At 49.7% G+C, this 13,989-nt stretch overlaps 1 protein-coding gene across 2 annotated transcripts in view; it reads right to left on the reverse strand.

Annotated features, from left to right (window-relative positions):
• Positions 1 to 11,297, reverse strand: part of NR2F6 (nuclear receptor subfamily 2 group F member 6) — a 43,681-nt gene extending 32,384 nt beyond the window's left edge. Inside the window, exon 1 of one of the 2 annotated variants that reach the window (XM_048498121.1) lies at positions 10,218 to 11,297. In XM_048498121.1, coding sequence (XP_048354078.1) covers positions 10,218 to 10,489 — 272 coding nt within the window. In that variant the 5' untranslated portion in view covers positions 10,490 to 11,297. The remainder of the gene's footprint in view (positions 1 to 10,217) is intronic. The other variant, XM_048498122.1, reaches the window with a different exon arrangement.
• Between the last annotated feature and the right edge of the window lie 2,692 nt (positions 11,298 to 13,989).

A 13,989-nucleotide genomic window follows, 5' to 3' on the forward strand; every position in this document is an offset into this window, starting at 1 on the left:
AATTCTCATCTGCCCCTGCCAGCATGGCCAATTGGCCATGCTGGCAGGGGCTGATGGGAATTGTAGTCCATTACATCTGGAGTGCCAAAGGTTCGCCACCACTGACCTAAAGCATCCCTGACAAATGTTCATCCAGTCGCTGCTTGAAGAGTGCATTTGGGGGGAGGGGGGGGCTCAATCTTTCCCCAGGCAGCTGATTCTACTGTTTGGTGGAAGAAATGTCTGTTTTCACCCCCAGGAATGATGCAAAATGCATGCTCAGTTTCGATTTGATGCCTCAGTGCCCTGGCAAGACGCTTCTTGCCCAGGAATGGAGTTTGCCTGCAGCCACCTCCCACATGCAAGAAAGACTGCTGGGCGGCCTCCGAACCCGGCTGAGGGATAACCACGGGCAGAATGCCAAGTTCGCCCCATTGCCGGACCAGCTGCAGACAATTTTGGTGTTGGTTTCCAAAGTTTTGTTTTCATTAGATTATACACCTGTTCATTACTCCAACCAGCAAGATCCAATCTTTTTTTATTATTTTGGTCATCAGCGCACGGTTCTGCTTGCTTCCATTGCAAGAACCTTTGAGATGGATGACCAAACAGCTTCAAAGAGAGCCAGCATGGTGGAGTGGTTAAGAGTGGTGGGCTGCAATCTGGAGAACGGGTTTGTTTCCTCGCTCCTACACATGAAGCCGGCTGAGTGACCTTGGGCCAGTCACAGTTCTCTCAGAACTCTCTCAGCCCCGCCTACCTCACAGGGTGTCTGTTGCAGGGAGGAGAAGAGGAGTTTATAAGCCATTTCAATACTCCTTAACGTTGAGAAAAGCAGAGCATAAATCCAAACTCTCCTTCAATGTCATTTTCCAGCCTCCTGATCTCTCCTGTAAAGGACTACCTTGAACTGTCCAGATCAGCCACAGAAGTGAATCAGACCAATGATACCTGCCTGTTTTCCATCTGTTGATCATTACAAGCATATGTTTTTGAGGCTCTTTTCTTTACAGACATGAATCCACACCCTTAGCAGTTGGGACTTCCGAGAAGATCCAGAGGAGTTCTTGGGAGCAACAAACTTTCCCTGCCTTGACATCTATTGAGCCCTCCCTTCCAATAGGATTCTCATTCCCTTTGTCTTATTACAACAACCCCAAGAGATAGAGTAGTTTGAACGTGATTTGGTCCATGGTCATCCAGCAAGCTTCATAGTTCAGTGGAGATTGGAATCCAGAGCTTGCCAGATACAGATGCTAACCTGTATACCCATAAAATATCTAAGTTATATGTACCAATATCTTTTGCCACAAGACACATCAGGAATATCGAGCGATTGATAAATCTATTGTCAAGAGGAGGCAGGCAGAAGCCTCCAGATTCCTGAAAGCCCCTCCTCTTCTCTTTTATTTATTTTATTTATTTTTATTTCCATTTATATCCCATTCTTCCTAGCAGGGCTCAGGGCGGCAAACAACAAATCAGTATTAAAAACCAATACATCATAAAACCAACAAGCAGTAAAAACAGTAAAAACCACCACAGATAGTGAAAACCCACCCCCCCTATTGTACTCACAGGAGGCCAACAATGATAATCGGCCAGGCTGGCTGGCTAGATGGAAATGCTGGCGAAAAGCTCCATCTTGTAGGTCCTGTGGAAATCCAAGTCCCATAGGACTACCATATTCCACCAGGTAGGGGCCAGGGCTGTAAAAGCCCTGGCCCTCGTAGAAGCTAGCCAGACATCCCTCGGGCCAGAGACCCCCAGCAGATTTCCCTCTGATGAGCGGAGGAATCTCACAGGGCAATATGGCCTGCAGAGAGGGTCAATGTGCCACAATATGTCGGGAATTCTGTTTCTTCACAAATATGCTGCTAACCTTAAAAAAGTCAAACCCAGGCACATTCATGCACATTAACATAGATACCGTAACAGCCACAAAGTCCAGGAAAATATAGACAGCTGCACAGCAGAAGAGCCAAGTAGGATCAAGCCATCTAGCCCGGCATCCTCTCTCCAGCAGTGAACAGCCGTGTCACCACTCAACAGTCTGGCCTGAGCCAACGAGATTCAGAGATAGAATGCCTCGGAACATGAAGGTTCCATCTATCGACTGAATACAGGCGTTTCTTCCATGAATCTCGCTAACACCTTCTGGGGCAATTGCCACATCTCACAGCAATGAGTCTTAATACACGGCAAGGGTCCTGGGGAAAACATGAAAGCCACACGAGCACTCAGATACACACAACAAGGCATTGCTTTTCTCAGCCATGGATCTGTGGCTAGACCACCTGTTGTGAACAATATGCTCAGGAAATGCTCACCAAAACCCGTTGTGCTTCACATTTTCACGAAGATGGTTTGCAAGAGGCCATGAAAACAAGGGACTAAGGTTAAATTCCCTACTCTGCTATAAAGCTTCCCTTCCCGGGTGGCCTGGTCAAAAGCCACAATCAGCTAGCCTAACCTGCCCTCCCGGGCGAGGTGTAGATTAAGCACCAAAAATAGATCAGATTCAGCACCTGGGAAAACTTGATTTTGCAACCTGCGTTAATTATGTGGGTTTGCAAATCACCTTTCTTCTCGCTCACGAAATTATTCCACGCTTAATGTGTTTCTCTTGGCTGACAGCTAAGATTTGCAATGGAACTTTTTTTTAAAAAAAATCACATTTTTCTGCACCACACAGCCTCCCAAACTGGTAGTCAAATTTACAATCAGCTGTGATCTTTTAAGCGGCTGGATTGCATAAACACCCAGCTGGCTCCATTCTGTGTGACCCTTTGGAGTAAGCCAACTGAAACATAGGTTTCTAACACACTGGACCAAGGCAGATGCCAGCAATGGTATACACAGACCAGACTAGGGTTGACGGAGACCCAGGTTCAAATTCTTAGCCAGTCACAAAGCAAACTGGTTCAGCCACTTTTTCTCCACCTAGGGGCTTTCCGCCCTACAGAAGGGAGCTAAGGTCGACTCGGTTCCCTTTAGTGGGGGGCAATTCCTGGCTGTCCACACAGCAACTTACTTGGCCCCCTGGAACCGAGCTAAGTGGGTGGGAGCATCTTGGTGCCTGTTTCGCTCCTCGATCGTGATTGGAGCTTGTGTTACCACGGGAAACGGGAGAGTTCTCTTTTACAGTTTTTACAGTTTACAGTTACATGCCTTACCAATGACTCTCCCGTTCTGCGCATGCCACAAAAGCGGCTCCTGATTGGTTGAACGGATGAGGCATCGTTTCGATGTGTCCGCACTTCAAAGCGGTATCAACCTTGTTCCAGCAGAAAGGTGCAGTTCATAACTGTGACAGGGATGTCGCAGTTCTGAGGGGTGGGAACTGAGACAAAACAACGTTGAGCTCAGTTGCAGGGCGGATACACTGAGGTGAACCTAGATAGAAACCAGTACAACTCTGTCAGTGCGGAAAGCCGTCTAGTCTACCTTACCAGGGTGTTGTGAAAGTAATACAGGGAGAAAGCAACCCTGCAAAAATCAGATGCATGTTCACACACTCAACAAACCTACATGGTGGCACAAGATGGAACGGCAGAGCGACTCCTGTACTTTTTGATGCAAGCCTCCAGACTTATGCGAGAGTGGAGGTGAATCTCCCCCTCGGACAGTAGCAGAGTCCACTGGAAGGAGAAGCCACCACCTGGTAAGTGGAGTTGTTCAACCAAGGGGCAGCAGAACTGTTCAAAGATTTCATGACCACTTTCCGAGCCCGGCTCTAGGAGCCAGTCTAGGAGGAACGAGCTCACAACAGGTTGTAACGACTGAGGGCAAAGGGAACTGGACAGTGAGTGCCAACGCAAACCAGTTCTGCCTGCTTGCTGAGACACATGGCTCACATCCAAGTTACCTGAAGATGCGCACCTTTCCCATGCATCGACAACTGGCAGAATTGTCCCTCTTTCACAAGTTCCTCTGTCAGAAGTATAGAGACAGGTCCCCTCTTTGAGTTGGGAGAAAGGCAAGCTAAATACAACCGAGAAATGAAATTACACACAGTCCTTCAATACGACTGTTCCTTGCCTGTGTAACTTCTTACCACTGGAGAACCACCAGATTCCAAGCAATATTTTTCATTAGATTTTGATGCCAGAGAATCCACTTTTTGGTTGACAAGGGAGGGCTACGTACACCACTCTAAGCTTTTTAGAAGACGTGGTAAGATAAAAATGGGAGACAGACAGACAGACAGGGGAATGCTCTCCATTTATCTACCTGAGAGGAGAAAAACCTCAGCAAGTTTTCATAGAATCACAGAGTTGGAAGAGACCATATAGGGGTCTGCAACCTGTGGCTCTCCAGATGTCCATGGACTACAATTCCCATCAGCCCTGCCACTTGGCCATGCTGGCAAGGGCTGATGGGAACTGTAGTCCATGAACATCTGGAGAGCCACAGGTTGCAGACTCCTGGGCTCATTCCGCACATGCAGAATAATGCACTTTCAAACTGCTTTCAATGCTCTTTGAAGCTGTGCGGAATAGCAAAATCCACTTGCAAATAGTTGTGAAAGTGGTTTGAAAACGCATTATTTTGCGTGTGCGGAAGGGGCACTGGTCTAACCCTCTGCTCAATGCAGGATCAGCCTAGAGCAGCCCAGATGAAGCCACTGCTTAAAGACTGCCAGTGATGTGAGCTCACCACCTCCCTAGGATTGCACTATTGCACAACTCTTACTGAAAAAATTTGGTTCATAATATCCAGTCGGAACCTTTCTTCCTGTAATTTATACCCATTATTGTGAGTCCCAGCCTCTGTTGCCAACTGGAACAGCTACTTGCCCTCTTCTGAATGACACCACTTCAAATACTTGAACTATTGTGCACCATACGGAGAGAAACATCATAACACAGCATCACAATTTCCATAGACACAAAACCTCAAATTATAAGGCTGTGTGTGTTAAGTGCCATGGTGACCCTGTCTTCCAAAATGTCCTCTCCTTAACTGCCTTGCTCAGGTCTTGCAAACTGAGGATTGTTGCTTCCTTTAGAGCAGGGGTAGGTTAAGCTCTCCAGATAAATTCAGGGAATCCATTCTATCAGTTCTCTACCAGGCATGGCCACATTACCGGGCCATGCTGACAGAGGCTGATGGGAATTGTAGTTTCTGAACATCTGGAGAGCCGCAGGTTCCCTACCCCTGCTTTAGAGAGTCGATCCACCTCCTCTTGAATCTTCCTCTTTTCCTGCCGCCTTCAACCTTTCCTAGCATTATTGCCTTTTCCAGTGATCCTTTTATTCTCATAATGTGACCAAAGTAGGATATCCCTCAGTTTAATCATTTTAGCTTCTAGGAAGAGTTCAGGCTTGATTTGATCTAGAACCCATTTATTCGCTTTGGGGGGATGGGCACAGTATTTGTAACACCAATGGAATATGAGCTGGGAACAATTATATTTGGTTTCCCCTATTTTTTAAAGAGAAACAAGCCACCAAACAGGGCTCTGGAGGCCTGCCCCACCCAGAACTCCCACACAGCCTCGCTGTCGTAATTCATATGCCCTAGGCAGCCCCTATGAATTGTCAAGTGTACATTTGAAGCATGGAGGACCAGACATGTCCAATAAAAGCTGAAGCCGTCATTCTATTGCAAATCTAAGTGAATGTGAATCTGGTGGTAAAGCCAGAAGGATAGGCTGTTTCTGGGAGCATCGTGCAAAGGTAAAGTTGATTAAAAAGGACTAGAGATTTGCATTATTTTTTCCACAGACCGAAAGCTGAGATTTGTGCAGTGCTGAACTCTGTGCCTCGTTTCAAATAATGAATGAAATAGATGCAGCCCCGCCTCATTCGTAAGGGCTGAGGTCAGAACAGAACTCGCAGCCTGCCTCGAGTTCGTGGAATTGCTTTTTTCCTAGAAAGAACACCTGGAAACATTTATTAAAGGATATCCCAAATTAAAACTTCCAATTGCCCTGGTTTTCAAGACAGCTTAGGAAGATGCAACACCCAAGTTAGAATCCTCTCCCGCCCACCCACCCCCGCACCAGACAACACAAGAACAAGCTGTAGGAACAGACCAGGGGGAAGTGGCATGAAGATTGCTCCCCCCAAAACTCGAAAGAATAAAACAGTTTTAACTTGGCATCCTGGAAGCGGAAGGAACACTTTGGGGCACCACAAACACATGGATGGCACCACAGGAAAAGCAAGGTTTGAACTGGGGAAACACGTGGCTGGTGCCACGCTGCTTCCACATCGCTACAGCCCTCCGTGCAAAGCACATGGCTAGTGGCAGCCAAGCATGTCCTCAAGAGCTATTAACAAACAGAAAGCATATCAAGGCCCAGTTAAGGAGAAAGAAGCGTCTGGCTCGCAGCAGGGACAAGATACAGTCAGCTCCTATGGCCCCAGTAACACCACGACTATGAATCAACATTCATTCTTGCTTTAAGGCCAGATAATTTCACAATAAACAATTCTGGATGCTAGAAGGGGCTGCTGAACTGACCCAACAGAATAAGCCACTCAAGCCCTCGCTGAATGCGCCAAGATGCCGATGACGCAGCTTGCAATCCAACAGACACGGCATGTGATTCCCTCATAGCATTGCAGATGATACCAGGATCCTGTTGGGCGTGTGCTAATTGAGGAAGCAAGTGTCCTGCACAGAGGAACGAGCTGAGACTGGACGTTTGTTCCTTTGTACCTTTTCGCTGACATTCCTGATTTTTAAAAATTCCACTGGCTAAGCAAATTCTGAGACAGAAACGTGTGGCACCAAGATCTCTAGAAGGTGCCGTCTACTCCTGGTGACGTACTTTGGAAAGGATTCTTCAGCTGATAGCCATGTACTTTGGAAAAGATACCTGAGTTGATAGCAGCTTGGAGCAATAACACTGTATTTGCTTTCCTGCAGGGCTATTTCACAAGGGCCCCATCACGGGGCCTAACCATTCTCCTCTTTGAGGGGCATTCCCTATGCAGCACAGTGGTTGCGTTATGAGTCAGAGGCCCTGATTTACATCTTGACTTCTCCATGGACCAACGAGGTCAGTGGTTCTCAACCTTCCTAATGCTGCGACCCTTTAATACAGTTCCTCATGTTGTGGTGACCCCCAGCCCTAACATTTATCCATTTTACAGATGGAGAACACTGATGCAGAGAGTCTTAGGCGACCCCTGTGAAAGGGTCGTTCGACCCCCAAAAAAGGGGTCACGACCCACAGGTTGAGAACCACTGAACTAGGTGGACTTCAAGCCAGCTCATCTCAGTCTTTGCAATCACCCACAATACATGGAACAATATACTAAGGCCCGGAAAACTGAAACAACATTAAGCAAAATGCTTCAAACAGTTAACATGACCCACGTTGGTCCATCATAATAATTTATCACATGCCTCGGAATTTGAATTCTTGCCCTATTTTCAGGTTGGGGATCTGCACCCAGAAGATAAGAGAAGGATGATGGGATTAAAATAAATACCCAACCATCCCAAAAAACTCCTAGGCAACCAGCTCTGAACTGGAACAGAAAATTGAGGTGTTTGTACCTAAAATCTTTCTCAGATTGTGACAGAATGCAGACCCAGGGTTGGATTTCCTGGGAAGAAAATTTTGAACACTTCAGCAGAAGAAAATAGGCTTGTCTGAGAAACATGGGCCTGTCCCCACCGTAAATGACAGTTGTGTCAAGATTTTACCTCCCTTTCCCCTCTTCAGTCATGAGGATCAGAAAGCCCCCTCACAAAGAAAAAAGAAAGCTAATTCAGAAAGTCTTTGACAATGTCTTTCCCCTGCAGCAAGCTGCAAGCGTGGCTAACCTCTTCAGATGACAAGCAGTTAGGAAGCATTCTCAGTAGCTCCTTCCTGCCTGGATCTGGACAGGCACCCGACCTAATAAAATCTGACCAGTGGCACATGTTCACAAAGAAGTCCAATCCACCAGTACAGTTCGGTTGACCAGAACAGTAGCTACACAAAATGAATCCATCCAGAGCACCTACAGCAAAAAAGCTGACCCCAAGGTCAGGGGAAAGGGGAGAGAAAGAAACTGGCCAAGATCTAAAGGTGTTACAGTGTGGGTCGCAGCACAATTGTGCAAAATTTCAATCTGCAACCCTATCCAGTTCTGGTCCATAAACTGCAAATGAATTCATGCTTGGGGTGGGGGCACTTCTGACCCGAACTGAGCCAACTCACTGACTTTCCCAGCCTAGAAATAAACATACTGTTCCTGCAAAGGGCAGTTCATGAAGAGTTTGAGGCTCTGCATGAACACACACAGAGCGGCTCACCAGATAGTAAGCCCTATAACTGAATGCAAGACTATTTCTGAATCCTCATAGAAGGCCGGGACTGACAGCCAAGAAATACCTTTAACATGGTCCTTTGAAATATGGCACCAGGCCGGCGGGGGGGGGAAGGAAAGGAAATATACTCTATCTGTCAGATTTCAGAAGGGGCATAACATGACTATCCAGGGTGCACATTCAACAATATTCCTGCACGTCACTACCTTCACTTTAATGGCTGACCAGATTCATATGCATTTAAGCATACAACAGCCCTGTCAGGTAGGCCAGGGTTTTTTACAATGCAAGCCACGGCACTTTTGCTCAGAAGTCCCATTTCATTACTCCCAAATAAATGTGCACAAGCTTGCAAACTGGAAGAAGAAAGAGGTGAAAGGTCTTCAGTGAGTTCACAACAGAGGCAAGGTTTGCACTGAGCTCTGACTTCCCGGCCTTGAGATTGTTTACCAGCCTTCACGACTCTTGGGCTGGATCTGGCGTTCCGGAATTTTGGTGAAAGTGCTGATGTGGCTCCCTCATTTCCTTTGGCGAACAATTGACCACTTCGATGGAGATAGAGAGAGCATCACTTGATTGATTAATTCTTCCACCGCACACAACGTTAGTGCAAAAATGCCCGTTCCCGGCTCAGATTCCCACACATGCCAACAAACCAGCTCCTTCTCAGAGGGCTCAAGGGGGTCAATTCACCAGAAAGAAATGGAAGCCCTTCAGCTTAGAGAAGCAACATTTCCATGTGCAGCTGAGGAGGCCCAATACAGGACAAGGAGCAAGCAAAAATGCAAGGCAGCGGAAAGGAATTCCCCGAAGAGCTGCTGGGTGGCCTTTGCTTTGAGCGGCATCCTGGCCATGATTCACAAAAGTTACTTCGAAAGATATGGACTCGGTCGTGCCAAAATCCGCGATTCATCCTTAGCCTGAATTGGCTTGATTGATCACTCCTGAGCAGCGCTGCGCGAACACGCGCAACAATTTTTTGACAGTTAATACGTAAACCGAACAACATCAAACAAAAAGGTGGTAATTTGTAGAGGATGCTCGGGGAACAATGTACCAATGAGGGCCCAATCCTGAGTACCTCCCCTCACCCACCCACCCCAAAACCAGAAGATATTCTGCCAAAAATATGTCAAAGTCAGGTTTGTGCTCAACAAATAGTGGTAGGGATGAATATAGAAATCTCCTATGGAATGGGGCGCTTTGCATCACGTAAGTGAGTGAGCTGGAAGCCATTGATTATGGCGACCTGAAAAGGCTGCAGAACCTGGATTGGCAAGTATGCAACCTGCGGATCGAGCTGGTAGCAGATATTCCAGCCATCACAATTATAGGAATCATTCCACCATTACCTAACAATACGAAGCGGGAGCAAAGAATCAACCCACAGAAACGTTCCCAGCAATCTTGCGAGTTTGGGTGCCAGCAACTCCGTTTGGCACAGCGTGGAAAAGCTGGGGGTCAAGAAACGGTTCTCCCCAGGCCTACAAAAGCATCAAAATCGTAAACCGTTCATAATAATTCCAGATGATTCAAGGAGAGCATGATCATGAGCCACCAGTTCCCTGGCCTTCACCAGGAGAGCTGTGGCGCTCTCACAACTGTTCCAAGGCAGGCCGCACCCTGGGCAGGAACCGCCAGCACCCGCTCCTGCACCCCTTTGACCAGAAAGGGCCTGCTTCATTCTGGTCTGGGACCTGGAAACGTGGCGGGTGCCATTTCGACTCAGTCCCCAGACTGACAGAGGACAGGCAGGCCCGCAAGAGGGATCTTGGATGGGGGGGGTGGGGGAGAGAGAAAAGTAGAACATCCCCCCCACTGAAGAGTTTCGACAGCAGGTGACGAGTTGTCATCATGGAGCACAGGGGTGACTCGTGCCCCGCGCTCACTATAGGGGGTCCTGTTGTCATCGCCCCCCCCCAAATCCACAATACTGCAAGCAGCCCCCCCAATCCCACCCTTACCTGCAAGTGTAGCTGAGGTTCCTGCGGATGCTTCGCTTGAAGAAGCTCTTGCAGCCTTCGCAGGTGAAGACGCCGTAGTGCTTCCCGCTGGACTTGTCGCCGCAGACCACGCAGTCCACCTGGAGGCCGGCCTTGTCCTCGTCGCCGGGCTCCTGGTCGCTGGTGCCACCTTGGGGGGACGCCGAGTCGTCCTCCGAATTGCGGGGGTAGCCTTTCTCCACCCCGTTGGCGTCTCCGTTCGGGTCTCCCCAGCCCCCGGTCACCATGGCCATAGCGCCTCGGGCGCAACCGGGGCGGGGGGGGGGGGGGGGGGGGGTTATAGGTTTCAGGCAGCTCCCCTTAAAACGAAAAAAAGGGTCTGGGGGGTCGTGCAAAAAAATCCCCCCACGCCAAGGAAACCCGACCAGAAAGAGGTCAGGAGAAAAGACAGCGGAAGAGGCAACCGAGGGGAAGGTTAATGTTTGATCAATCTGCGGAGGGGGCCGCTTAGGGGACGGCGGTTGAAGGGGGGGGGGCGACAAGCAAAATTGAGGTCAAGTCGGGAAGGTTAATTATTAAAAGGGGGGGTCGAAAGCAGCCCGGCCGCCTCCAGTGAAGCGCGGGAGAAATCCGAGGAAATTAAACCGACCCCCCCCCCAAGTTTTTTTGCAGATCTCCTCCCCCCTCCAAAGAAAAACTCCACGCAACGCAAAGGTCTCTCCAAGTTGTCACCGGGGAGGAATTCCGCAGAGTCGCCGCAGGAGGCAGGGGGTGCAAAGAAGTTGTCCAAGTTGCGGGGCGCTCAGTTCCTCTAGGGGGGCTCTCTCCCGCGGGCGCCCGCTGGCCCCATGGCGCGCGCCCCCCGGAGCGGAGCGGGAGGCCTCCTGCTGCTGGCCGCCCCCGAGCGGAGCGGGCCGGCGCTGTGGGGGCTCGATCTGCGTCCCCGGTGGGGCCGACGCGCTCGGCCAGGGCAGGGCGCACGGACGGGGCGCGCGTCTTAGCGCATCGCGGCGGCGCAAAGTTCAGGCCCCGGCAGGACTCGGCCGTGCCGCGGCTCCTGCTGCAGCCCCCACCCTGCTCGCTCCTCCCTCGCCGGCCCTCCCCTTCCGCCGGCCCGCCTCGGGCCCCCGCCCCGGCCGTCGCTTCCTGCCCGCCTCTCCAGCCAGGCCGAGCTCGCCAATGCGCGCGCCTAACCCGGCGTGGGGAAGTGCCCGGGCGCGGCGGAGAGAGCGTCCCTGAGCGCCCGCAGAGAGCTTTTGCCTCCTCCAGGTCCTACGTTTCACGCCGATGCAACCGGGAAGAGGGTTTCCCGAGCACGTGCAGCCTGCTTTGAGCGCCTCGAAGCCTCTCCAGATGACACCCGTTTCCAGAATGCTTCTCCAAATGCCAGGCGTTTCTCACCCAGGAGCGGAGAGGCCCTTTCATTTCTCTCAACGAACCGAGTAAGAAGAGAAGAGGAGTTTGGATTTATAACCCCCTTTTTCTCCTGCAAGGAGACTCCTTTTCCCTCCCTTCCCCTCCAAACACCCTGTGAGGTGGGTAAGGCTGAGAGAACTCCGAAGAACTGTGACTAGTCCAGGGTCACCCAGTTGGAGTGCACAAGCTAATCTGGTTCACCAGATAAGCCACCACAGCTAAAGTGGCTGATCAAGGAACCAACCCCGTTCTTCAGATTAGAGTGCACCTGCTCTTAACCACTACACCATGTTATCCTAAGTTTTCACGCCAATGCAACCGGAAAGAGGGTTTCTCGAGCATGCACAGCCTGCTTTGAACGCCTCGAAGCCTTGCCAAATGGCACCCGTTTCCAGAGTGCCTCTCCAAACGCCAGGCATTTCTCACCCAGGAGATGAGAGGCCCTTTTATTGCTCCCCGTGAACAGACCAAAATCTTTGAGCACAGGCCAAAAAAAAAAATGTCTATTTCTGTGCCCCTTCAAAGACACTGATATTCCTTGGCACAAAAGCTGAACGTCATTCTGCTCATGAAACCCACCATCATCTGGAGCAGTGGTTCTCAACCTGGGGGTCGAACAACCCTTTCACAGAGGTTGCCTAAGACCATTAGAAAACACAAATAATTTTATGATTGGGGGTCACCACAACATGAGGAACTGTATTAAAGGGTCACGGCATTAGGAAGGTTGAGAACCACTGATCTGGAGGAAGGAGCTCATATCTAGGATCATGCCAGAGTATCTCTGAGGGCAGGCAGAGAGCCTTTCCCTTCCTACTGAATGTTTTCTAGCTGTGAATAATGGTAAATGTGTGAGATTTGGCTTAGAAACTAAATCCAGTCTTTTTCTTTCATCAGGGGCATACTGCACAGGGGAACATATGGGGTCAAATGTACCCCAGCTGCTGCCGTTTAGTCACATGGGGGGTGGAAAATCTCCCCACACGCTTCCTCCTCCTCCCCCCCCCCCCGGGGTCCATACACTGACTTCAAGACCTGGTGCAAAAGAAGTTGGATGTGGTGGGGGAGGGCAGCCACCCATAGAAGGGTGGGGGAAACACTCAGATTTTGCACCGGGCTACATTTCCCCTAGATACGCCTCTGTCTTCCAGACCTAAGAGCTCTTTTAACTGGGAGAAAGCAAGGATTGAACCAGTAACCTTCTGCCTTCAAAGCTGGTACTTTACAACTCAGCTATTTGTCAGCCCCTCTGGCTGAAAAGCAGAGAAGCAGAGAATGCTTGAGGGGGGATATGCTTTTTTCCCCCCTGACTGACACCAGCTGCCAGATTCTCAGCCAGAGAAGGGTCTTTACCCATACTCGAGACCCTTTAGCTAGCGTAGTTTGCCGGGAACTGATCGAGGGACCAGCCTGCGCCATCTCCAGAAAAGGAGGACCCAGCTGCCTAAAACAGGGGTAGGGAACCTGCGGCTCTCCAGATGTTCAGGAACTACAATTCCCATCAGCCCCTACCAGCATGGCCAATTGGCCATGCTGACAGAGGCTGATGGGAATTGTAGTTCCTGAACATCTGGTGAGCCGCAGGTTCCCTACCCCTGGCCTAAAATCTCCGGCATAGCAACAAGGGATTATCTGATCTGAGGTAGAGAGGTTTGAGAGGGGAAAAAAACTTGTGCACCACCGAAAATCTGACCCAAAGGAAATGTTTGCTCGCTTCAAGGCAGGGCATAAGTGCATAAATGGCCCCGGGTTCAAATCCTCACTCCACCATGGAAGCTTGCTGCGTGACCTTAGGCTAATTGCACTTTCTCGGCCTGACCTACCTTGCAGGGTTGCTGCGAAGGTAAAAAGGAGAGGGGAATGATGTAAGCCAATTCAGGTCCCCGTTGGGGAGAATGGTGGGGTTTAAATGAAGTACCGTAAATAAGTGAATGGAGATGCTGAGTCAGCCAAAAAGTCAGCGGACAATGAGCCTTTCAAAGGAAAGGAAGCGAAATTGACAAGGTCACCTTAAAAAACCCTGTTCCAAAGAGCTGCGCTGGGCAGCATTGTAGAGGGAAAGAGAGTGCAACCTTCTCCAAAATTAATTTTTAAACGGCCCCTCGAAAGGAAAGAATGTCCATGGGGCTATTGGTCTATTGCAGATAGGGCGGGGGCCCTGTTTTGCCAACATTGGCCACTTATTCTCTTGTGTCAAGAGGTCAGCTGGGTGCTTCCGTGCTTCAGTGGTTCCATTTCAGAAAACTCGGGACTCTTTATTTAAAAAGACCTTTCGACTACTCACGTACACACACGGAGTTTGGAAGGACTGAATAATAGCTGCCAATTGATTCTATTACCAATGGTCATCCGGAGGGCAAACAATCAGGGAGCCAAG

This window comes from Sphaerodactylus townsendi, linkage group LG05, assembly GCF_021028975.2.
Source record: "Sphaerodactylus townsendi isolate TG3544 linkage group LG05, MPM_Stown_v2.3, whole genome shotgun sequence".
Taxonomy (NCBI): domain Eukaryota; kingdom Metazoa; phylum Chordata; class Lepidosauria; order Squamata; family Sphaerodactylidae; genus Sphaerodactylus; species Sphaerodactylus townsendi.